The sequence below is a fragment of the Camelus bactrianus genome, chromosome 2 (genome assembly GCF_048773025.1).
Source record: "Camelus bactrianus isolate YW-2024 breed Bactrian camel chromosome 2, ASM4877302v1, whole genome shotgun sequence".
NCBI classification, from domain to species: Eukaryota; Metazoa; Chordata; class Mammalia; order Artiodactyla; family Camelidae; genus Camelus; species Camelus bactrianus.
Window position 1 is genome coordinate 90061175 of NC_133540.1, and position 27330 is coordinate 90088504.

The 27330-nt window shown below is 35.7% G+C and overlaps 1 protein-coding gene and 1 pseudogene across 2 annotated transcripts in view; both read right to left on the bottom strand.

Annotated features, from left to right (window-relative positions):
• The window catches only part of ANTXR2 (ANTXR cell adhesion molecule 2), a 134129-nt gene that overhangs the window by 77305 nt on the left and 29494 nt on the right, over positions 1 to 27330 (bottom strand). For both annotated transcript variants that reach the window (XM_074346004.1, XM_074346010.1), the window contains exons 8-11: positions 20359 to 20419; positions 18423 to 18521; positions 16527 to 16596; positions 5679 to 5757 (exon numbers count right to left, since the gene is read on the bottom strand). In XM_074346004.1, the coding sequence (XP_074202105.1) occupies positions 5679 to 5757; positions 16527 to 16596; positions 18423 to 18521; positions 20359 to 20419 (309 nt within the window). The remainder of the gene's footprint in view (positions 1 to 5678; positions 5758 to 16526; positions 16597 to 18422; positions 18522 to 20358; positions 20420 to 27330) is intronic.
• LOC141579427 (10 kDa heat shock protein, mitochondrial pseudogene) lies at positions 740 to 2812 on the bottom strand (annotated as a pseudogene).

A 27330-nucleotide genomic window follows, 5' to 3' on the forward strand; every position in this document is an offset into this window, starting at 1 on the left:
GGGCAGTGAAATCAGCCAATATTCTGCTCATCAAGCTCTGGACCCTGCTGAGGGCTGGGTGCACCTACTAGAAGAAGCACTTTCTAAAGCGTTTGCATAAATGTGCTCTGAAGATTGGAGGTGGCTCTCTGTTCCTCAGTTTTCTCATCTGTAAAATTAAGGTCATGGTAATAGCCTCCTCTAGAGTGGTGAGTATTAAATGAAATCATAAACTGCTTAGCACATGTATAACACTTGGCACAGTGTCTGGCATTTAATATGTGCTCAGAAAACATGTTCTCAGTATTATTATTCCAAAAGAGTCAGAAGAGCAGCGATTCCAAGGGGAAAAAAAAATCTTTCACTGAATTATTTTAAGTGGAGACACATTTAGGAAATCTCCTGAGACAGATGAAGAGAATGGACTGCCTAAATCCAAACCTTCCTCAGACTCTAATCTTGAATCTCTTAAATCTAAACCTTAGTTTCCCCACTTTGAAACTGAATGTACAATTACTTTCATTCACTCATTTAACAAATAATTTTGGAGCACTGTCAGGACCCGGCACTGAGAGGGAGGCAACGAGCAAGACACGGGCTCTGCTGTCCTCGTCTCAAGACTGTTGAGAGACACCAAGAAGTAAACAGGAAATTACAGCCCAGTGACATAAGTGCCTTAATAGGACTGAGCCCGGATGCTCTTGGAGAACACAGAGGGCCTTCTTTATTTGTGGCATTTCCACAAGGATTAATCAATTGCTAAAGCAATGGTTTTTTATTTTGTTTCACTTTTCAATGCCTGTGAAGAGCCAAAAGCATCATCTTAGAATGAGTAAGATTACCAACTGCATCTCACCTATTTATGTCATTCTAATATGCCTAAAGGCTGCGTAGCATGTAAATACAATGCCTGGTATTTATCATAGTGTTACCCATTGTCCTCTTCTATTCTGAATAGGGATTTAATGCACACATCTGCAGGCGCATTCTCATCAGCTCCAGCTTCACGTCCCATATCTATGAAATGGTAATATTACTGCCACACACCAGAGGTATTTGAGTTTGAATCAAAACAATGGTCAAATCGAATAAGAAAAAAAAATTATCCCGTGATTATTATTGATATTATTATTATATTATTATATAATATTATACTATTATATTATATTATTTATTACCCTATAATAATTAGTGAAATAATAAAATTCACACAGAAGACTGCAAATCATCAACCTAGGCTGAAGCAGCAAGGTCACCGTGACCCCTTTGACCGCTCCTCCTTCCCCTCCCTGAAGCATCTGATGCTGCTCCTTTCATGTTGGCCTCTTCATATGTGTAAGTATCCTCGTTTTCCCACGTCTTGTGCTGTTCCTTCTCTTATTCACTTCATTTATTCTACAGACCAAGAAGGACTTACATTTTCCCTGAGCCTGATTAAACTTTAAACAAATTTCTTCTGGACAATAGGTCCTTGACCTCCCTTTTTCTAGAGAAAAAAACTTAGAAAACTTTATAATTGCAAAATCTTTTTCTGCTTCTTTGAAATGTGTATAAATCTCCTTTAAAGTCTTTTTCCAGTTTTACAGATCCCAGGGGGAATGTCTTTCTTGATCTGAGAGCCATCATCATAGAAGGTGGTGCCCCCAACTCCCAGTCTCCATGAGAGGGTAGGAGCCTCACTTTAATGAGTGCCTTGCTCCAAGTTTTAACACTACCTCCTATCAGGAGAATAGGAAAAAGATGACTTTCCCTTCAGGTAAGGTCAGTTAGCAGAGACAGGTGGCCTGCAATTCCCTCCACTCCAGCTCTTAAACTCTCCAGCTCTCACTAAATGTGTCGTGATAATCATGTCATATAAGTCGAATCATTATGCTGTACACCTTAAACTTACACAGCACTGTATGTCAATTACATCTCAATGAAATTAGAAGGAAAAAAACAGCTCTCTAGCCCTTTATCTCAGCAGAGTTGAGTTCATCTCTCTTCTCTATTGTAATAGTCTTGGATAAGGTCTTCCTTACCTTTTTAACTTTGTCCAGTGGAATTTTTCTCTATCACTAGGTATTCCTCCCACTCCAAGAATAAAGGAGGAAAGGAGAGAAGGAAAAAGGAAGGAAGGAAGGAAAGAGGAAAGGAAAGAAGGACCAGACAAATCATTGGTTATCTTTTCCTCAATTAAAGGATATTTTAAATTAAAATGCAGAAAGAACAATTTCAGAATAAAAGAGTTCTTTCAAATTGAGTAAGTCTAGGATTGTGAAAAATGCAATCCATTTTCTTACCTTTTTATTAGTTTGGAGATTATTAGTTTACTACAAAAGACAGACATGGAAGTTATTTACCTGATGAAAGATTTCAGAACTTTAGTGTAACGTGCAGTCTCACTTGATGCCATTTTAATAGCAACTTATTTCAGTCTTACAGATTTTCCAAGAATGTCACCATCTCTAAATAAAAAAATAAACCCCTGCTTTCCAGAACAACTTTGGTGCCTCTGTATTCTGAGAGAAGAAATTCACATTTAACTTTCACATGAACTGGTTGGATCTCTCCACCCCTGCCTTTAGAGCCGGATCCAATAGCCAATATTGTTGCTTGCAATACTTTTTCCTGGCATTTTTTCTGGAGGCATCATGCCTCCTTTGGTTACAATTTCGGCTGCCCTCCTTTCAACTAGTTCTAGATCAAAGAGGGGAAGAAACTTTCTAAATGCCTGTCGTGTGGTGACTCTAGTTGCTGAAGTTCGTATCCCACTCTGATAACCACAGCTCAAGGAGAGAGCCGTAGTCTGGCCCTTGGGACACGTGAACGTGGGAGATTTTCTTTCCTTCTTTCACTTCAACGCTGACATCTCTGTCTGCTGAAGTTTAGAGAACCACAGATCTATAGGATGAACTCTGGACTTTTTTTTTAGGCTACTGATAATCTGGTCTAAATTTTCCATTTCCAAGGCTTCCACTATTTTTACTCCAGCCAAATATATCTCCTCTCTCGATTTATTTTTGTTAATTAATTTATTTTTATTAAAGCATAGTTGCGTTACAATATTGTGTTAGCTTCAGATGTACAGCATAGTGATTCAGTATTTTTGCAGATTATATTCTTTTATAGGTTATTACAAACTAACTGGTATAGTTCCCTGTACTATACAGTAAATCCTTGTTGCTTATCTATTTTGTATATAGTAGTTTGTGTCTGTTAATCCCGTACCCCTATTTTGTTCTTCCTCCTTTCAGTTTCTGTTTGCTATCTACCTGTATAATGCTTTCCCACCTTTTCTCCTTGCCTAAGACCTGTGCTGTCTTTCAAGACTCAGTTCATCTCAGTTCCTCCATAAATACAAAACCTTTCTCTGGTTTTCTTTCCCTTCTTGCTCTACCTCCCTAAAAGCTCTTTTTTCCATTAAAAAAAAAAAAGAATTTGGTTGACTCTTTCATTCCACACAACTCCCAAATGTGTACCTCCAATCCAGATCTCTTTTTTGAACTCCAGACTGTATTCAGTAGCCTTTCTGACATTTCCACTGAGATGATAAGGGCATCTTTCACTCAACATTTCCAAAACAGACCTCCTTATCTTCTTCCAAAGACTGTTCTACCTGATGACAACTCATCTTTCTAGCTGCCCAGGTGAAAAAGCTTAGAACTATTCTATTGTCTTTCTCTCACACCCACATCTAATCTGTCCAGGTATCTCATAGATTCCACCTTTGAAACACATTCTACTCCAACCATCACTTCTTACCACCTCCACTGCTATCTCCCTAGTGGAGCCCCTTCTCCTCTCCTGGGTTATTGAAATAGCCCCAGAATTGGTCTTGATGTTTCCACTTCGGCCCCTGCCTGCAAAGTCTATTTTTGCACAGCAGCCAGAGTGATCCTTTTAAAACAATGTGGTGCTGTGTCACCTTCCAGTGGCTCCCTGTTTCACTCAGAAGAAAAACTCAAGTCCTTACAATGACTTACAAAACCCTACGTGATCTCTCCTCTCCCTCCACCCTCTCCTGCTCGTCTCAAAACTCCTTCAACCCACACACTGACTGCTTTGCTCTTCTTTAAGCTAGCAGATATAGTCCCAGCTTCGGCTTTGGCCCAGCTGCTCCCACTGCATAAACACCCTTCCCTTGCATGGTCTTCAAGGCTCACTCTCTCACCTTCCTCAAGCCTTTGCTCAAATCTCTCCTCAATGAAAATTATTTTGATCCCTTATTGAACATGACAAGTTGTCCCCTCACTCTCTCTGCATCTCTGACACAACTAATGTCCCTTTTCCTGAAATCACCTTACTCTTAAACCACCTCAGTCACATTACGCTCCCCTGAGAACTAGCAAGACCTTGAAAGACTTCCTTAAAGTACACAACCTGTAAATTCCAGATGTGTCATTTAATTTCAGCATCCTGCACACTGAGACAGTGCATGGTTATAAGGATCCAGACAAAGACTTGTTTTCCTGTTTGCATGGGAGAGGGTTGCATAAAGGTGGCTGGATGTACAGAAAAGGAAGGAGGATGGAGAAAGAAAGTCATTCCAGTGAGCTAAACACAGAGAAACCACATACCACAAATGTTTGTAATCACAACCACATCCCGAGGGACCAGAAAACCTATAAACTGCGACCGCCAAAAAACCTACAAATTGCAACAAGAATTGAAGATAAAAAGAAAAGAAAACTAGCTATTTTAAAAATAAAAACAGGTGTCAAGAGTTATCCAGGGAATTCAGCAGAGACCCAAGAGTGCATATGGATGCTTGTCTTCCCTGCAATGTTTTCTCACAACCAGAAACAAAGCTACCCTTCTACAAATAATATCGAGTTGTTCGGTTTTGTTTTCTGGAGGAAGCATGCCTCTAGGATTAAAAGATCAAAATATGAAATGATGAGATGTAAGAAAATGTTTAGGTTTGGGATTTTGGTCTTTTAAAGGGCAGGGATTTTTTTTTTTTCTTTGCTTTGATTATATATATTTTTACAAAGAAAATGCACTCATAAGAACAACAGCCTTGTGATCAGTTCCTTTTAGTGCTTCGTGTTTTCATGTTCAACAATATAACAGCAAGACTTTCCATAAACCAAAAAAAAAAAAAAAAAAAAAAAATCCTACAAGGAAAACACTGTTTTATCAATGGAGTTTACATTTCAAAATATTGCATCTTAGGCAACAAACATCAATCATCTCAACTAAATTATAGTTCAATGTAGTTTCAAACTAAGATACTGCCAAGCAATAAAAATGGAATTCCTTATTCATGTGAGAAAGCACTAACAGTAAAATGGACAGAGCAATAAGCTCACTCATTAAAATGCACTAATAATTTCAAAATATAATAAATGCCTTAGATACTATAATGCAGATTTCATTAACAAAAAGGCATTATTCCAGGTACATATGTAATGTTTCAAGAAAAAAAATGCTTCATTTGGAAATTATTCTTCTACTGTATTTTGGTTTTAAATATGACTTTTCAGATTTATAAATATCAAAATAAAATGTATACTCTCATAAATTCCTTTTGAAGGAGGCGAAAGGGAAAAACAAAACAACCTAAAATAAATTCTATACAAATTCTTTCTTGTAATGGTCTCCAGCGTTACTGTCTGTACCTTCTTTACTATAGTCTGCAGCAACATTGAAGATCCATAAATTATTTCTGGATAGAACTATTTTTAAAAGGTAACTTTATGCAGACTGTTACTTACACATTCTGTGGCTGTGACTATTAATGAGCTGGAGATGACAGATTTTCCTCCATTAAAGCTCACTGAAACATCAAGAGTTCTGAAAGAAAATAAAGAAGTAATAATCAAAACTAAATTAAAAAACTAGAATATTGTGGGAGAATTTTATTTACTTAAATAATTTCAAACTAGCCAGAAAAATTTACTGAAAGAGTCAAATCCTAACTTTGTTCTTTCTTAGTTGCAGTCCTTACTCAGTAGCCAGAAGCAAATTCCTCAGGTGATCTAATTGTTCCTAAAACAAGCATTAACATAAATAGAAACATTAAGAAATCCCGGTACTTCCTGTTATTTAATTTAAATTTTTTAAATTTAGAAAAAAAATTAATTTAAAAAATTCCTTAATCCAGAAAATTACTGAGATTTCAGGTTCACAAAAACCTAAAAAAGGGGGAAAATATCCTTCTATCCCATTTAGTTTATGTTCCCTGTCTTTAGATATTACCATTATCACAAGATCATTCTTTAAGAATATAAAATTGGAAATAATAAATCATTCAAAGGTAAAATATAGAGAAAATGACCATGAAAGACAAAGATAAACTGAAGGAAATTTAAAAAAAGTACACGATTTATGTATTAGTAGGCATTTGTTGTAAATGGTCCCAGGATAATTAAAATATCCTGACAAAGGTAGAAAAAAAGAGAGGATAACTTTTGTCTATGGCTAAGAAATACCATAATTAAAACATAGCTCTCATTTTTATTTCAAATAATTATACAATTAAAAATAGTGAAATTTTTATTAATTCAGATTCTAGTAATTCATTATTTGGGATCAGTTGGTAATTTTTTTTAAATAGCTCTAAGAAGGTATCAAACGGAAAAAAATGACAAGGAGATTTTAAAGCATTAAGGAAACAACTCTTTTCCAAAAGAGTTTACAAAGTATATTGCCAAAGAATAATCAGTGTATAAGCAAATCAAAGCTATTAATTAAAGTGGAAGTAGCAGGCAACATTGTTAATCTAGCTTCTGTACAACACTATGCTCCAATTCTCATAAAATATTATAAATTCCAAGAATTAATAGCAGAAGCTTTGCTTTAATTACTCTAAATTGTAATTTTATTTTCTTTAGAAAATTTCTTCTCTGTGCCTTGGATTGAGTGCCAAATATTATTAGTTATGGAGAGTTAAGATAAAAAAGAAACAATCTGAAACTGGTAAGATTTTCAATAATGACACCAGAGTGAGGAGATGAGGATTATTATTTAGTCCCTGCCACATGTCAGACACTATCCCAGACATTTCATGGATATTATCTCATTTAATCCTTACAAGAACCCTTAAAGTAAGTAGTTTCACAGTTTTACAGCTGAAGTACCTAGGACCCAGAAATGTTCATTTCTTTGCCCAAAGTGGCAAAGCTAGGATTCTAGTAAATTTTGAATTCTTTCCATCATACTTGAGAGGCTTGAAGAAATAAAGTCCTTAATGTGTTTTTTTTTTCCTTAATGTGATATTTAGTTTGGATTCTTACAGGGCTAGAGCCACCAGGAAAGATACAATTAGCAAACATAGCCAAACTCTTCTTCAAAATTTAGAATTACCCTCATTAAAAATATTTCTTTTGAAATATTCACTTCAAAACATTTTGTTTAAAAAAAAAGTTTAGCTAAATCCAGAAAAGAGAGAAAACTTGGGGTGTTTATACCAACTTAACTGAACTTTTGAACTATTTCAACACAGAATGCCAAGTTGCTTATTTAAGAAAGAAAACTTAAACCTGGTTGCTTATTCTGCAGAACTGAGTGCCTTGTTTTGTTTTGTTTCAGTTTGGTTTTTTGAAGACTAAGCATAGTTGAATCCAAAAATAATCTTTCCTAGCCACTAATTTCTCTACTTCAAAGCATGTACCAGAGAGCACACGGCATGGAAGGCATGGTTTTAGTTTGGGGGAAGATCATTTGGTTCATAATAATGTATGACTGAGCAGATAATCTTACTGACTCAACTTTTAAGGGATCAATAGACACTGACAGAAGTTGTTTATCATCTGGCCCGTAGAACTCACCAGAAGTGAACCAGTTGTCTAATCAATGAAGGAAACATTCAAAATGTTGAATGCTTATCCAAATGGAATAAGAACACAAGGTATATTTTACAACAAAGCTCACTCTTTTCTGTAGCCTCTTGTAGCATGCTGATGAGGTCTTGTAGGCAACCAAAACAATCAGATGTTATTCCTAAAATCTCAGTCTAGTATATACTGTGGCTGGTGTCAAATAAAACTGAGTTAAGTCTCCATAGCCATGAAAAGCCACCTGAAGATTCTTTTGACACATGGACTTCAATTTCAACAGTATAATCTTCATCTTCCTGAGGGCAGTAGCAGCCCAGTCAAAACATGACCGTCAGCAACAGTACTGATAATGACGGCTTTTATGGATTCCTTACTGCGAGACAGACACAGAGCTCATCTTATTTAACAACACACTGAGGGAGGCTGTAGCATTATCTCCATTTTCCAGATAAGGGACCCGAAGCTTAAAAAGGTAACTCACCCAAATGTTGGACTTCTCTGACTCTGCAGACAAAGTGCTTTCACCTCTACTGCATGCCACCTTAATCCTCGATAACCACTAGAGTCTTATATCTAAATTTCTCTCACTGACAAGAGCTTAGGGTCACTCCTCCAACTTTTTACTATATTCACGTATTTCTCATGGTTAACTACAATGGCATCTGCTATATGCTAAGATAAGGTATTTATTTGTGAATATACATAAATGTATATTTTTATATGCATATATATTTGCTGGGAAAATTTTTCAGAAGTGTTACAATCATGAAAAAAACACTCTAAGAGTTATTTCCACTTTTAAATTTTATCATCTGTTTAGAAGAACATTTTTGAGATTACAGGTATGATACTGGCACTATTATGACCCGACACCATTGTCCAAAGCTATGCTACCCCCTTGCTGGACACAGATTCATAAAACCATCTTCCCCTCTAATCCAGACTCAATAATTTGACCTTTCTTTTCTCCAAAACTGTGATATATGTATTTCATGTTTTGTCATATTTTATGTCACTTCCATTATCATCTATGGGTTTCTCACCCTGGTTGCTGTATAACTTCTACTGCTAGTTAGTACATTTATGACAATAGAATCCATACTCTCAGTTACAAAAACTTTATTATGGGCAAAAAATGTATTAAAGCCATGTTGTTTTTAATAAATCCTATACATAAGTGGGAGGTGAGTACAAAGTTCATCTTCAATTGTCCCAAGAACCAAATAAAACTGAGAAAGGGGACAGATTCAGCCCACGTGTTGGAGAATCAGGAGTTCTAGGTATGCACCCTAGTCATTACATTCTCAGCCTTGTGTTCTTCAACTGTAAAATGGGGTTAAGTGTGCCCATTTCAGAGTTGTTTTGGGGAAGAGAGCTTGATAAAATAATGTACATAAAATGTCCAACAAATCACCAGGAACACAGCAGGTACTCTATAAATTACTGTAACACTTGACTATTCTTTAACAGATTATTGAGAATATCAAGATACTTGTATATAAATATTTTAGATCCAAGTTCAAAAACAACACAGATAATATAGAAGAATGTATAGCAACAACAAAATAATTTCCTTAACAATGTTTTGTTCAATTTAAAGAATTTCCATTCTACTTACTGTTATATAACAATATAAAGAGCTAAATTGTTCAAAAATTCCTAGTACATAATGCCATGCAGGTTCCTGTAAAGAAATTTTTCAATACTACTTCCTTCTTGTTACAAAGCATTATCTTGATTAAATCCCACGTTTCCACTATGTTGAGCTGTGTGCTTGAACTTTACACCTAAAACTGCATGCCAAATTGGTTTATGAATGTTTATCAGGAAGTTCAATCAGTCACTCAGTCATTCTACTACTAATTAAACCAATATTTATAAATTGCCTACAATATAGCTAGGCTGTACTTGGTGATAAGGCTGCAATAAAAATAAAACAAAATATTACAATGTAATCGAAAGGCTTAGAACTGAAAACTCTGTCTACTTCCTTTTCTATAAACTGGTTCTACATTGTTTAGAATTGTTTACAAATATGTCCATATACTCTGCTCCATCCTCAGAGTATTTTTTTAAGTGGAAGGATAGAAGAAATCTAAACAACATAACAAAAAGACTGCTTGAAGTGCATTTTAATGTCAATTGGTACTCAATACCAATAAATAATAAATAATAATAAAACTAAATTCAAGTGTACTAATTTCATGACACATAAGAAATTATTAAATAGTATTGTGATATACAATTAAGTAAATAAATTCAATGTCCCAATGGTCACAGTGCTTTTATTTAATTTGTAAAGATGTATGAAAATTCCAAAACAGGAGAATAGCTCAGTGCCATATGTTAGGGCTACTCAGATCTGAGAAATCTCATATTCCATGAAATACAGTGGACATTTCAATCCACAGTAACCTATTTGCAAAGTATTCATTTGCTGCTATATTTATGCATATCCAATAAAAGACTGCAATTTTATGATCCATTAAAAAAGATGAAAAAATTAAATAAAATTGTGAAAGACATTTGCTGGAAGTAATAAATAATTTACCTCCAATTTTAACAGACTGAAAATTAAACTGGCAACTACTCAAAAAGTTATTAAAATTATGGTGACTTAAGATATTTTGAAATTAAGGGCTACTGTTTAATGCTCTGCAGACCTTTTCAAAAGTTAGCTTAATGCATAATGTTATGAGTTGAAAACAAGGTTTCATATTTGTGACTAGTTTAAAGAATCCACTTCTAGTTATGAGTATATGTAAGTGAATGCTTTGTCTTAGGACATTTTCTTCAAAGTGGTTAAAGAATAAAATAATTGAATAAAACAATTTCTTTTTGAGATATTTCAATGTACATATATAACTAAAGCAAACACTGCAGTCAAGAAGATTGCAAGATTTCAGAAGGAAAATAAAGCTGTATCAGAAATGTACTGGACATCACACTTAAAGTTGCATCGTAAATTTTTTCAGTATTACACTGAAAATAATCCCATTTTAACTGCTTTGCATATTTCTTAAAAATACTAAAATGATACTTGGAAATTATCACTCAATTTTTAGCGCCTTTCATCCAAAACTGTCAAGTGTCTTAGTAATAGTAAAAACTTTGATAATATAAAATTTAGAAGTAGATATATAAGAAATATCTTTTATATCGTCATGCAGCTGCCCCTCTTTGAACAGTTTTATAGTTACCGAAACACTCACTAAATGATGCTAATTATTACAAAAGTCTTCCTTACATTGGGCTGAAATGTGCCTCCCTATATCTTCTACTCTTTCCTCCTCTTGTTCTTGGGGCAATAAAGAGGAAGCCTCTCTGTCACGTGACAGACCCGACATTTGAAGAGAGCTGAGGTGTCACACCTGATTCATATCTTTTTCAGTAGTTTAACTGCATCCCCCTTAGTATTTCCATACTTGGCAACATCTTGTCGGCCATCCCTAGTTGTGCTGGAATTAATTGTTGTTCCTCTTTAAAAGACAATTTCCAGAACTGACTATAATATTTAGGATGGAGCTGTAATGCAGATTAGGGGAACTTACCACATTTATAGGTGTAATCAGAAAGCAACACACCATGGGAACAAAGAAATAAGCGTTCCACCATTGGGGGAGGGCGTGTAGAGAAATGTAAAAACTGAGAGGGCCCTGAGCCTTAACCCATCTCACCAAGATTCTAATATTTTTATTAAAAATAAAGACATAAAGTCCTGGTATCCATGATGAAAAAAGTAAATGAAGTCTCATTCCTCATAGAAACAGAAGAAAGAATAAAGTTGTGTTGCATCACCTGCTACTAAGATAATGGAACTGGGGACTACATAGATATGCAGATGGAGGACATTTGGTCAGCGTGTGGCCTAGAGTGGATGGCTGGATTTGCCCGCAGGCATTCACCCAGCATCAATGGGCTGTGCAAGCTGTAGCTGGGCCTCCGCAGCAGCCCGATGTCCTGGCAGCTGGAAGGAGACCCAGTGGTTTACACATGTGCATCTAGGATGTCTGCTCTGGGGGTGAGTGCTGTGGATGTTTCTGAGTGCACTCCATCTTCTGGTCTCCCCACTACAAGAAGCTCGTCTCAGGCCATGGCTTTGCCCAGAACCAGCAGGTTATTTGGAAGTACCCAACCATGGCCAAGGTGGCTGAGCTCAGACAAGGTCTGAAGTCCTACCACGAGCCCAGATGGAGCCCTGCAGCTATGGTGCTGCTTCAAGTTGGACCCTGACCAAGGAGGGAAGGGGGAGAAGACCAGAGCAGCCATAAGCAGCTTCATCCACCAAGTCATCTGATGAAGACCAACTGATCACCGCTGTTTGTGTTTGTGTGTGTGTGTGTGTGTGTGGTGTGTTTAACTTTTCTAATAAAGTCATGCCTCATTCTCCAAAAAAAAATCTGATAAAATAAGTTCACCTAACATACACATACTGGTATATATATTTTAAGTGTTCATGTGAGAAGTTGTGCTAAAAAGGCAGTTTTGTTCAACCAAGAAAGGGAAATAGAATTAATCAGTGTTATTCCAGGCAAAATGAATTATATTGAAAAAGTAACAATGTTGAGGAGAACACAAAGACTCTATTACCAAGTCAGGCTTTAACCCCAAGTCTGCCACACATCCATCTCAATGATTCTTCGGTATCAGATGCTTAAAATGTTCCACATACGCTGATGTCCCACCGCTTCTGTCAACTGTCTTCCCACGCTGCCTTTTAAGAGAACTAATACTATCAGTTTCATCTGATTTAGATATTTATTTCATATTTGCCAGAAGATTCTGGCCAATGTTTCTGAAAGCACATTTAACTATACCATATGCCTCCTTAAATCATTTCTATCAGACAAGCTGTAGGATAAGGCTCTGGTTCATTCTGTTCTGTTTTTCTTTCTTCACAATGTGTTTATGTATATTTACCCAATTTGCTCTGTTCTTCTTGCCAAATTACAGGTTTGAGATCTCAACTATTCCAGAGCAGCTGTGCTATTGTCGAAGTCTCACTAAACAAGGCTCAGAGAACAAGCCCATTTTGCAAGAACTGATGGCGCCTGCACATCAGCCCAAGAGGTGAGCGCCCTCAGATGGGCGGGCTTCACAGAACTTCACACAGTCCTTCCTACTCACACTTAGGAGGTTTTGGTGCGAATGAACCACTGGCAGAAATTAACTCCCAAACAATCTACAGATGTTTTTTAGGTAAGACAATTGATTTAACCATATGACATTTTAAAATTAAATTATATCCAGTGGAAAAAATAGAAAAGAATAATCTCAGTGCTACCATCCTTCTTTCTGTTTGTATTAAAACAGAATTTTAAGAATTTGTTTATCTCAGTCTGAAATTCTATCCTGAATGGAGAAATTTAATAGAGATGTCTCTCAAAGAAGGTACTCCAAAGACCCATTCCAGCAATGCTAGATACCTGGACAAGACTGCCCAGAGAGCTTTAGCTTTTGTTTACTCTGTGACATCAATTTCCAAATGCAAACCCAGGTTCCAGCTACTTTGCTACATCCTTAGGCCCCATCTCCAAGTAAACATCTTCACGTTAACTCTCTTTCAAACCAAAATTCGTGAGCCCTGGGCGTTGAAACGAACAATGCTCGAAGAAAACGTAATGCAGGAAGTGACAGAAAGATGAGAAGGGAACTGAAAGAGCACGCTAACGAGATGAGGCACGTGCCCATGGATCCAGCTCTGAGACGATGCAGCTGGCTTTGAGGCTGGCCGTCTGGGGTCACTTCACCAGCACGTTGTGAATTATTTAAGTGAGAGAATAAGGGGAACCATCACCACATCTGTCACCCTCGCGTAGGAAAAGCCTTCGTTCATTGTGGGGCCAGATGTGTTTATTTGAAACATAGACTAACTAGCTACTTAATGGGTTTGAATCCTTAGCCAAAAGCTAATTAGACAAACATATTAAGCATCAGTCACCTTACAAGGCTAAATGGTTTCAGTTGTGTTGGTTTTAATCCAATCTCATATGACAGCTCATCACCCACAAAAATATCTGAAGAAAATTCAAGCAGAGGAAAGGTCCAAACTACTTGCAACATACTTAGGAGAACAAATAACGATATCATCAAATAGCCAGTACAGTAACAAATAAAATCTCGTAAATTTTGCCTCAGTGGTTTTATGTACTTGACACAACAACAACAAAAAAAGGAAAGTCAAAGTAATTATTTTAGACAGCTCTCCTTCCAAAACATTCTCAGTTTGCTTGTAGGTGAAATATTAACATCAAAAGCCAAACAAATGATGATTTTTCATGCCTGATACTTATTACATCTTACATGACTATTAAAAATCACATCTCTGGAGTATTTAGCCAATCTACCAGTCACTAAAGAATATCAGAATTCTCCATGGTAGTCTCTTCAAAAAGAGACTGTGCCCCAAGGCAAATTCTAGAGAAAACAAATTCAGTGCTGAACAGGACAGGCATTCTATAACCACTTAGGAGAAAAAAGAAAGCTGTCCTCCTGAACTAGTAGTTACTATGAAAAAGCCAAGATAGTTTTGTGCTCTCTGCAATGGTAGGACCTTCCAAACAGAATTCCGAGGACTTTTCTCCTACCTGATATACCCAGACATCAAACGCACTGTTTGCTCCTTCTATACACAGTAAATCAAAATGTTTGAGAAAAATGTATTCATTCTTTCACGTAGCAAATATTCAGTGAATCTGCTGTGTGTCAGGCATGGCATTAGGTGCTAGAGACACAGCAAGAAACAAACAAAATTCATTCCTAACAAGCAGGAGACACAATAACAAACAGATAAATGCTTTGAAGAAAAAGTAAACCTTGAAAAGGGAATGGAGAGTGTTAAACTCAAGACGGGGGGAGGTTGTCTGATTAGGGTGACTGGGAAGGGCTTACTGAGAAGTTGACATCTGAACAAAACCTGAAGAAGTTGAGAAAAGAGAGTGAGACATGAGGGGAAGAGTATTTCAAGCAGAGAACAGCAAGTGTAAAAAGTGCTGGTGTGGGCGGAAGCCCACATGGTTAAGGAACAACAAAGAGGCCAGCATGACCACGACAGAAGGGGCAAAAAGAAGATGAAGCTGGAGACACAGTGAGGGCCAAATCCTGAGGAACCCCGAGGAACACTGCAGTGATGAGGCATTCACCCTGAACGTAATGAGGAGCTCATCCTCCAGGGGCGACATAAACTGACCTGTTTGAACAGGATCCCTTTTGCCAAGGACAGAGGCAGAAAGCCCAGTTGAGAGGTGAATACACTAAGCAAGAAAAGGCAGCAGTTTGGTCTAGGATGCCATCAGTGCAGGTGGTGGGGAGGACTGCATTCTGAACACACTTTGAAAGCAGAGCTGAGATTTGCTGACTGGCTGTGTGTAAGAGATCAGTAACAACTCAAAGGTTACCTGAACAACAGGAAGGATGGGGCTGCCAGTGGCTCAGATACAGAAGACAGCTCTGAAAGCAGACTGGTAGGGGGGCAATCAGGAACATCAGTACAGAATTACAGATTCAATAAAGTAAGACCAAACTTGAAGTCAATAGATTTAATACTGCTATCATACGAGACATTATAACTCAGAAAGCCACTGAGCCCCAGTGTGCCCCTAGGGTAAAGATGGCTCCATGCAAAATGGACCTGCCTCGAACTCCAAGGCCAGTCTAATTGAACCATAAGCATGTTATCAATAAGACGAGATTACTACATGACACAGAAAATAAATACTTTCTTATAGAAATAAAAAAGATTCTGGTAGTCTTGCTTTTATAAGTCATATTATCCAGACTTTTAATGGATTTAAAATAGAAAGCTGACACCGCTCCAGTTTCCTTGGATGATGAGAAGTGATGTCCAATAGCTTGAATATTTAAGCATCCACAAAAGTCAAGTGCTCAAGTCAACTTCAAACTACTAAAATGATTCTCTTAGGTCACAAAGGAAAACACAGTCTTCACTCTCTGAACACTAACTCAGAGTTTGGACTAGGGCCTTATATTTTTTAGTTTTCTCTGCTCTAGGTGCAAGATCAGTATAAAGTGATTCTTGAAAACTGTATTCTATTCATTATCCTAAACGTATTGCATCCACTACTGTTGAACTAGAGAGCATTTGAACTATTTGCAATTATTTCCTTCATAGTAGAGAAGGCAGGGGAAAAAACTGCAAATGGAAATATTAAGTTGCTGGTAAAATTATCTGTGTATAGATGATTAAAATAAAAACCCTTCCAAACTAAACATCCTTTATTTTAACCAGCTATCATTACGGTTTATTACCACACCAAAGAACATGAAAATATAGACATTAACAGGACTGGAACATCAATTAAAGAACAAATATTTCCTAGACTAAGGTATGCTTTATTAAGCCTTCAGCTTTTTAATCTTTATACTTAAATACTATGGTAATTCATCAAAATCCCACTTTGAAACTTTGTGTGTGTGTGTGTGTGTGTGTGTGTGTGTGTGTGTAAATTCAATACTCTACAGTCCAAAATAATGGCTGTGGCTCATTTAAAGGCCATAACAATAGTTCCCAATCCTATCCATTTAAATATTTATAGAGGCTTTTAATCAATACTTAAGAAACAAGATAAAACAGGCTTTACCATTTTCAACCTACTAAGAATATGTATAGTTAAATCATAACCACAGTAATTTGCCTAGTGTTTACTATTTCATATTTAATCTGCAGATCAAGAAAAGATAAAATAAAACAACTAATGTATATTTTGTCACCATTTCCTAATTTGTAGCTAAAAAGTTCCTAAATGTTTTTAATGAAATACTTACTCTCCAACTTCATGCAGGGCAGGTGCAGGACAAAGCATAGAATTACGTTCCACACTTACCGGCATTACACCTGGAAAATAAAATGCCATTGAATTAATAAAGGGTTTTATGTATCTCACACATTTTCATTAATAATATGAAGACATGTAGCAATCAGAGTTCAAGTGTGGAACATTAGCTATATTAGCATGAAAAACCAAAAAGATACTCATCGGAAGAAAGATGAGAAGGAATAGAGAATGAAAAATAGAGATTATATGCCTCATTGATATATAATATTGGTAAATTATAAATGATGATTTTTTGACATAGAGTAAGTTCACATGCAGCTTGTAGATACTATAAAATTATCAACTTTCCTCCTCATTATGCTAATGTATTAGATTGTTAAGGATAAGTGATATATATTTTAAAAGCACAATTTAAAAATGATGGAGTAAAGAAGACAAATGTCCAAAAGATAATAAATTTATTTTAAGAGTTTACTAAAATAATTATGTCTATGATACATAAATACATTTTATAAAGCTGAATGTTTACACTGCCCTTGTAATTTTAAGAATTTATGAGAAAAATTATCTAGACTATAAATATTCCGAAAAGTTACATAATCAAATGGATAATCCTAGAAGGTGAATGATGAAAATAAAATACAGTATGATTTAATTCATTTGTTTGAGGATTTACTTTAATAAATTTAACCTTATATAGCTAAGTATAAAATATGTTTATAGTGTAATCAACTTAAATGTGTAATCCAAAGGAGTTAGGTAAAGCTAACGCCTAGATACAGATGACTACTGAATAAGAACACTAAAATTATTCTGTCCTTTTCAGTTGTAGAACCTCCTAGGAAGAGAGTTTGTTACAAATATCACTGTCTTGCCTTACTAAAATGATGATCGGATAGGAAAGAGAGGAATTAATCATGGCATTTACCATGCTGAGATCCTCACACTTCAATTAAACAAACACATATTGAGCAGTTACTGCGTATGTAGCCAAAGCTGTGCTAACCAGAGGGCTTAGAACCATCAGATAAACAATAAAATTGTAGATGAACCTCTCAAAAAATAATTCCACCAGAGTTCATAGAATCGTAGCATCTGCCGTAGAGTATAAAACCTTAGAAGACAACGTAATTGTCAATGAGGCGAAAATGTCTCAGTAGAGATCCAGAATGCTCCGAATACTAAGATCTATTTAAAGAGGAGGAGTTTTTACTCAGAATGAAGATGAAAACATTATACTCATCTGCTTTTCTGAAAGCCAAGCAAGGGAAAAATAAAACCTAATTTCTTAAATATGATAATTATCAATGAACACTGTGCTGGGTGGGCATTGAAGATACAATGTATCTGAAAGGCAAAAAGCTTGTCTTCAAGAAACTGGCTGACAAATTATCGGAAAATTAGATGAAGAAAACAAGTGACAATAAAATAAGGCAATAAATAATAGAGTAGTCCAAGATAGTCAGATTTTCAGGCAAAAGTGACAAGAAATAAATCTGGAGAAAGAGGCAATTAAATCAAGCAGTGCATGTAGTCCATACAGAAGACAGTCAAGAAAACTGGGCTCATCTCTCAGCTCTGCTCATTATTCGTTGTGCCCCCGCAGGCAAGTTATTTGACTTTTTCAGCCACTAGCCCATCATTTGTATAAAAAAGGCTACTCAGGATAGGGTCCAGCAAATACTAAGTTATGAGCAAATGTTTCCACTATTAATAACCATCAACTAATTATTATTACTACTTGGTATTACGACTGGACTTCATTTCTCTCCTCACTGATTAAAAACATACATATAGCACAGTTTCATTTGGGGAAAAGAGGAAAACTCTTGTCACCGATACGCTGTGCAGATATTCAAGCAACACTGAGACCATGAGGACCTACTCTTTGTGTATGTTTCATTTACAGTGTAAGTACAGAGAACACTGCCATTCCGGCTGCCCAAGTTGAATCCTCTTCCGGTCAAAACAATTTGAAATTCCTCTAGAAGTAAAAGGGAAAATAAAAATTTTAATCACTGCTTTACAAAAAATAACAAAGAGACATAACTTAAAAGGATCAAGATGCACAAAATGAATTTCTTATTTCTATTCAGCCAACTAATAACAAGGAAGATGGGCTCTTCTCACTTTCTTCGACCCTCTAGGGAAATGCGGTGACACTACCACTCACTGTCACACGGAGACCCATTATTTTATTTTTAAACAAAGTGTTTTCCAATAGTGACCAAGATATTAGAATTGAAGCATAACAGTCATTCCCAGACAGACACAATAGAATCTTGCTCAAATTCTTAGGAAAGAACTTGCCATCTTAGGAAAATATCCGCAGGAAAGAAAACTATGTTTTTCTCTCCTGTCAGGTACTGAGGAATGCGAATTTAAAGAAATTAATGCCTCAGGTTCTCTGGTTCTTTGAACAGTCATGTGTTATGTTTTCTTTAATCTCTGACACTCCACACAGAGTTCTTTAACAGCTTCTCCATGCCCCTAATCCCAGTTTTATTTTCAGTTGCATGCAACCTTATAACACATCAACAGTCGTGCATTTTGGACTAATAACCTATGGTCATCACTGAAGAAAGCTGATTTAGCTTGTACTCTGCGTAAGAGGAGCAGTCACTAAATGTTAGAGGGTGAGATAACCTGCTAGAAGAATAGTTAACTGATCAAATGTCTTGAATGGCAACTAAATGTTCGCTGCTTTGCTATAAGAAGGTATCTCAACTATTCCAACACTGATTAACTTTCAGTCCTCTCAAAGACTTCCTACCCAAGATAATCTAGCATATATACGGTAATTAACTGTGAAAGAAAATACTGCCATGCCACTCTCCATACAGTGTGTTATGAAAGGAATTTTTCTTATAAGTTAAAATAAAGTGTCATGCATTTAAAGTTAAAATGTAATTCAGTAAAAGGAACATGAGCCTCTGGAGTCAGACAGACAAGAGTCTAATAGGACACCACTAACAGCAAGTACTGAACCTGTCTCTGCCTCGGTTTCCCCATCTGTGAACCAGGGATTATAGAACTGTCAAATAGCACTGTTATGAGGATTAGGTAAAATTATAAATGCAAAGAATCCCATCCTGCTCTGGAATATTCAGATCCATTATTCCTCTTAAATAACTCAATAATCTTTAATTAGAGAGTCTAAAAGATGCAGAACTTCATCCCACATCCAGCAGTTGGGAAGCTCTGTGGTAAACTGCACAGCACATTTCCTACCCTACCAGACCCCATATCTCTCCTTCTTAAAGTAAACTGCAGGTCAGACTTGAAGAAGAACTAGAACAGGCCAGAGAGAATCACTCTCTTTGGGTTGGATGGCTTGAAAGTGTTAAAACCTGAGTCCGTTCTTAGCACCAACTCTGAAGCCACCTGGTTCTTCCCTGTCATCCATCCATAAATCACTTTCTATGGGCCTTAAGCTGGTAGGTATTGTACTTTGGCCAGGTCACTGAGGCCTGGAGCCCAAAGTCTACAGATATATGACTGTTGGTATAATCAGATAAAAGGGAAAATTCCTATTTTATTTTACTTGTCAGAGGAAAGGTCTCAAACATGAACTAAATATACAGAAGATTTTAAAAGCCTGTCACACAATATGTTCATTATTTAAAATAACACTCCAATCTTAAAAATTTGAATTTAAAATAGAAATATTTCAAGGAATTATTTAAAAATTCTTACAGAAAAAGATGCCAAAAAAGTTAATTTTGTTATTCTCTTTCCAACATGAGTTTCAAATCATGTATTTTAACTAGGAAAAAAAAGTACAATTTCTTACATGGTATTTTTAAATTCTAACCACTTACCCCCCACACAGACACTTGAGGGCCGCAATTCCAGGACTTCAGTGCATGATTGAGCTAATATCTAAAAAGGAAAAAAAGAAGACCAAGATATAGAACGAACTCTTAACAGGTAAAATGAATCATAAGATCACTAATAATCGTGTGGTCCTCCCCTTAACTTCAATAGACGACAGAGAACATTTATTAACTATCATATATACAACTACCGAGGTCTTACGAAATTTCTGTGTTGTCTCTCAGTATATATTCTAAGATTGTATTCTGTAGGAATCCTTATTTGATTAGAGTAACTACAGATAAGCCCAGATAAAGTGGGTTGCTGCCTCAAAGTCTGGTAGCCTTGGATATGAAAAGATAACTAAAATTTCCTGATGGCCATAAAATCCATGCTGACTTTCCCCATCAGGCAAAAACGAGACAGCAATTCAGACCTCCTGTTTAATTATGCTAATTTAATGTTTTCTACTAAAAGATTCAATATAATATCAATAAACACTTTTTTATTTGACTCTGGCATTTCTATTCAATTTCTCCGCCTCAATTCCCATGGATGCTATTCCTCCTTATATGCATCAAACGTTACACTTGCAGAACACAGGCTCCTTGTGGGAGCCAAACATTATTCTCAAAAACACAGACTCTGTACTCCAGCATTCCCAGAGCACAGGAACAGAATGGCTTTTCTTAGACTTGTTCTGAGAAACAGAAACCACCATACAAGGCACAAGGCTACAGGCGAAAAACAACAATGACGAAATGAGCTGCTCCTAATGGACTCAACAATCCTGTCTTTATTTTTAGAACTGCTCTGCGCTACGTTAGCAAAGTCAGACAAGTTCCAGATGATCTCTGAACGACATTCCTTTCTTGACGGAAGTGGAAGACAGATGATGTACAGTCATTTCTAGCATCTTTTGCTCATAACTAAAACAGGAAGGAAGAATTGTGGCAGGAAACAGAAATGCCTTCCGTGCTTTCTTTAATAACAGTGGATATGTAAATTGTCCGACTCTTAAAATCAGCTGGATCGAATCACGGAATTTTTGTTGCTGAATATGCATCTCTGAAAGAGGGAATCATTTGTACTTTTTAAGATGACTTCCCAGTGAATCGACTTTTCATATAGTGATAGAGGCTTCAGTGATTAGGAAACAAACAGAGTAACATTTTACATCTGAGAAACTCCAAATGAGGTCTATTTAAACTCAGAAATGACCAAAGACATTTCATAGTCACTTAAAGACCTTTCAGTGCCAAACACCTCTTGGTCTGCTATTGTATCTCCTATAATTGACACTCCTTTGAAGAAAGAGTTTTGTTCAATTAAGAATTTAGGTAACCATTGAGGGCCATTGTCAAAGGTTAATGTGCCCTCTTGGAAGGAAAGTATCTCAAATCACTAACATCTTTAAATATTTTGACATACTTCAGATAACAAGTCTCTGAAGGGAACAGAATATAGAAGTTCTGCCAAAGGAATATGAAGCTAAAAAGGTTCCAGCTAACAAATTGGGGCATTATTGCTTTAGCTTTGGCCGATTTGAGATAAATGAGAACTAAGCTACGAAAACAGAAGGTCAAAGGAAAACAGAAAGCCCTCAAATCTATTTTATCTGCCAGCAATTCTGAAAGGATTTATTTAGAAATAAATCCCATTAAGGAGACTGATAGTATTTCACAGTTTACAAACTTTTTATTAGTTATTTTAGACACACCTCTATCAGCAGTACAGAAAAATGTTTCAACACAGAAAATTGTGAGAGGGAAAACCCGAGAGATGTTATATGAGATATATGAAGTGAAAGTACTTAAATATCTTAGTAAAGAAAAAAATGTATTCTACCGAGGACTTCAAATGGTACACAAATGCTTGATTCAAATTCACAAAATTGAGAAGGAATTTTAAGTTTGCAATGAAACAACCACTATGCACAGATTTTAACATACCGGAGACCAACATTAGGCCACTCATCAGGCCACTGATTGCCTTCAGAGTAAATATTATGAATTTTAACTATTAGATAAATTTATAGTATGGTAGATAGATGAATAAGTATCTTGTTAGAGGTTTTTTGTTGTTGTTGTTATTTAAAAACAGTTAAATTTGAAGAAAAGAATAAGAAAAAAATATATACATGTACTAACCCCTAATTAAGTTTCTAGATAACACTGAAATGATAAGGTCAAGGTAGAGAAAGGTAGGAGAGAGTTTTAAGAGCAAACACATATGTAGACTTCTCATCTTGTTGTGGGGAGATAGAGATGTCTGGTTTGTTTTTTTAAGTAAAAAGGATTAAAAAGAAATATTAAAAAAGTAAAAAAAAATATGAGAGAGGTTTAAAGACTATGTCTATTATAAATATACACCATTTTCTAAAACTTCCTTAGGATAAAGTAAATCAAGAAGTTATAAAGAGATTTTTTCCAAAGGCCATGTCAAAGACTATACAGCCCAGAATGATGTGTGTGAATTTCTGAAATTATGTTGGTTTTCTCTCTTCTTCAAATACTGATCATATTTAAATCAGATCTCAAACATTAAAACAAACGTGTGTGGGTTGACTTCCTCTTCTAATTTGGTATATTCCATCCAAACATTTCTAAAATAGAAAAGTTCCAATAGTAAAGATCAAATGATTAATTCTTATGGAATGTGCCTTAAAACTGGAGAATGAACACCTACAAGGACCATTGATGGTCCACTGCTCTAAAGTCAGTCGCTGTTTATCCCCTGTAACGTATTTTGATTTAAAGAAAATGTCCAGTATAATTTAGAAATTTATGTTCTATTCAAGTCTAAGATTAAAGAAATTAAATTACATTAAGCAGAGATTAAGAATAACTAAATATTAATTATATCTTTTAGTAATGTATATTACAGTATTCTTGTAAGTATACATTATATGTAAGAATATACTTAGATTACTTGAATATTTGTACTTAATTATTTTAACAAAATAAGATAAGAAAAAGTGATTCAGGTAACACATTCATTGAAAGACAAGCAGTTTAGACCATGAGTCATAAAACTGGAATTACCAATTGACATAATCCACATAGAACATACCTATCTTTCTCTAAACTTTATTTTGATTTTTTTTATTTCATAGGACCTTATATTGAGTGTATGAGTCACGTCTTCTGTTGGAAGATGAACTCTTTGAGTACAGAAATGGGATGACATACTGTGCAAGCCTTTCAGGACTAGCATGTTGTCTTGTACGTGCAGTACAACCAATAAATGCTTACGAAATACAGAATGAATGCATGAATTAATGAGAATATTAAAAATGTCTATCCAGTGAGCAATCAGCAATCATAAAAGGACTAAGATAAAGCAGAATAAAGTTAATTTATGTGAAAAAGCATCTAACCTCTCAAATAAATTGTAAATATTGGAAATCCTGAGACCCATAATTTGAAACTAAGTTCACCATGCTTACGAAATACAGAATGAATGCATGAATTAATGAGAATATTAAAAATGTCTATCCAGTGAGCAATCAGCAATCATAAAAGGACTAAGATAAAGCAGAATAAAGTTAATTTATGTGAAAAAGCATCTAACCTCTCAAATAAATTGTAAATATTGGAAATCCTGAGACCCATAATTTGAAACTAAGTTCACCAAAACCATTTCCACATGAAAAACAGTCAAAGAGCAAGAGAATGTGGTGGGGGGAGAAGTGAGAGAAGAAAGTGTATGCATGTTTAGAAAATAAAATTTGTTGTAAATTTGATTTTTCCATCGAGAGTTTACCATGTTGCTATATTAAGAAAAGAACAACTAAAAGGTGTTGTGATTTAATGTTTGTATACAAATAGTTTACATCATTAAATTTTTAAACAATCATTTCCATAAATACAAAATAGTTCATAATCCATTCTCACCAAGTAATTACACAAGTTCAAATGTTCAAAATATCATAATGGATCTATTACATTAAAATTGTCATCACTAAATGACAAAAGACAGAGGGGATGACTATTTTAAACACTAGTTAGTTTTTATCAAATTAAATACTGTTACTGATTGATTGAAAATTGGATCAGATGTCCCATCTATAATTGATGCATTATCTTTCATACTCTGCACTTAGCCATCATTTGTACAACAGAGGATCTTGTAAAGATGTTTCTTCAAATACATGTTGCCGTCTGTCTTCATTAAGTCTCAATAGAAACAGAAAATAGTTTCCAATAAAGGTCAGCCTTAGTTGACATCAGAGAGAGCTAACAGCACCATAGAACAAATTTAAAGATAAGCCAAATGCTATTAACAAAACCAGGGCACTCTAAGTCATGGACACACTAGATGCAAAATTGCATCATTTGAAAGAGATATATATATAAAGATAGATAGATAGATAGACAGATAGATAGATTGGCAAAGAACTTGATGCTAGCTGTGAAAAGAGTATACTAATTGTTCACTCAAAAAGTAATATTTGTATTAAGGAATATTTACAAATGAAAAAAATATATTATTACCCAATCCTTACTTTTAAATCCTCAAATATTAATACGGATGACAAAAGTTAAACTTTCTAAATTTAGAAAAAATATCCATAGCCAAAAATTCAAATTCTAACAACAATAATAATAATTACCATTTATTGGGTGCTTATTACATTCCAGAAATTGTGCTAAGCATTTTATCTGAATTTCTTCAATCAATCCTTCCAAATCTTAAGAATACATACTATTTTTATCCCCATTTTATAGGTGAGAAAACTGGGACTTAGAGAGATTTTTTTTAAAATATCCTAGAACAATTAGTTTTTTAAATAGCAGAGCCAAATCTCCCCAGGTCTGACTGAGCCCAAATTCCGTTCTTCTAACCAGTCCCCTGCCACCCTCCAGGCTTGGAATAAATGGTCTATCCATTAGACAAATTAATATCCAACAAACTAGTGAAATGTATCTGCCTGTTTTGCCTGGATGTCTTTTATACTATCAAAAATAATCTACAATCTGGCTTATTTCTTATCTTCAAAAGTATGTCACTAGGCTTACACTGTTTTTTTTACTGGGGATTTTATAGGTTTGTTTTAAAATTCCCAGGACCACCGACTTTGAATAAATTCAAATTTTGGATCATCCCATGAATTAGTAATATACAGGACACCCAAATGCTCAGAGCCCTCTCTCTTTTTATTCATTTTTTCTATTTTTTCTTACTTTATTACTGCTTTTGGTCTCAGATTTGGTTTTGTACAGACAAAACACTTGTACTTGTTACTTCCTGGCAACATACAGAAGCTAAAAGACAAGCAAGACTAGAACAAGCTACCAGGGGTCCTGACACTGGTGTGGGAACATAGTAGGAATTTGGAAATTAAAATCAAACTGCGCTTAGAAAAGTTATTTTTTGTATTCAATCTTAGAACACATTTTTTTCCATAAAAGTAACTATGTCAACGGTATTGAGGTTTCATAGTTCAAACACTCTAGAAGTTGCCTGAATCCTGGGAACAGAAAGGACATTCAGAGTGAGGAGGCAAAAGTTTGGCACTGTTGGTTTTGTTTAATCTTTCTGTTTTTTCTGGATGTGAAGCTGACTTTAGCAAACTTTTGATATAGGCTAAGTGAGTCTTTGCCCCTCCCCTCTCATTGTCTCACCCAGGTTTCTAGTTGCACAGAAATGTTTTTTCTCTAACCACAATCACAATCCAGGTTTGCCCTACCTCCCCCAAATATTCTATTTCAATGTAGTTGTTCTTATTCCATGAACTCATTCATACTAACATGTGAATGTGGATATGTGAAAAGATGACTCTTCAAACAACCTGGACAGGATTACAGCCTCAGGAGGTTATTTTTTTAAGCCATGAAAATCCCTATACATGGAAATTCAGGCAGCATAACCATTAGTAAAGCAAAAAATGCAAGGAAGGAATATGTTCCAACATGGAGCGTCAACACTGGAAAATCAAGTCGGCCTACATGTCTGCCTGAGGGAGCTCTGCCCCTCTCTAACTCTTTCTCTTAGTTTCTCTCCCTCCTGCATTTGTGAACCACAGGGTCTTTAAACATTTTTAACCTACAGTTGCACCCACAGGGCACAGGTTGGGCAGGAGATAAAAGTGTGAACTTCCAGGCAGGAGAGGTCTAGGCTGAGTAGCTGATGGTATACACAAGACCATCGGCAAGACTCGTGTTTATAAACCAGTAAAAATCTATAAAAGAAAAGAGGTTGAAATATATAGAATTCTAAATTCTAGTACTTTGTGTAAAAGGTCTACATTCCAGCATATTGTCCCAAACTGGGAATGAAATGCCTAAAGATGGTTTTATATATTTAATCTCTATAATAACAGTTACTGTCCTTACTCATTATCAAAACTTTCTGTCCTCTTTAAAATGTATTTGTCTTGAATGCCTCCTTTAAAATGTATGATAAAAAGCCTGCCATTAATTCATAAGAAAGTAAAAAAATCCAAGTATTTCCCATCTGATGAGTTGTTTGGGATAAAACTGTGTGGAACAGTAGCATTCACCCTTACAAATTATCATTAATTATTTTCTGTTGCTTCTAACTTATTGTACACAGTTTGAATATGTTATTTGTACAATTCAGATCATCAGAATACTCTCAATAGTTTGGGTGAACACTGCAAACACAAATTTCATGGAATGTCTCATTTTGGCAAGGGAGTGGGGTAGAATACGATAAGGTTGTTTACGCCTCCCTCTGGGTTAGTTTGGTTAGCGGTAAGACCGGATGCAGCCTTAGGAGTCAGCCCTGACTGTGCTGCTTGCTGGCTTCTGAGAATACAGATGTTTGGCAGGAGATCAAAGTAGGTCCTATTGTGCTGTCCTCTGAAGTCCAGCCTGAATGAAGTTCCAGAATGGGGTTTCACCCTGGATACTCCAGGCAAATTAATTTGGATTGAGCCTGCATCTAGTGTTATGTGGTCAGGTTGTACGATTTCACTACAGGCTAAATTTGCGCACAGGGCAACAAGTGGC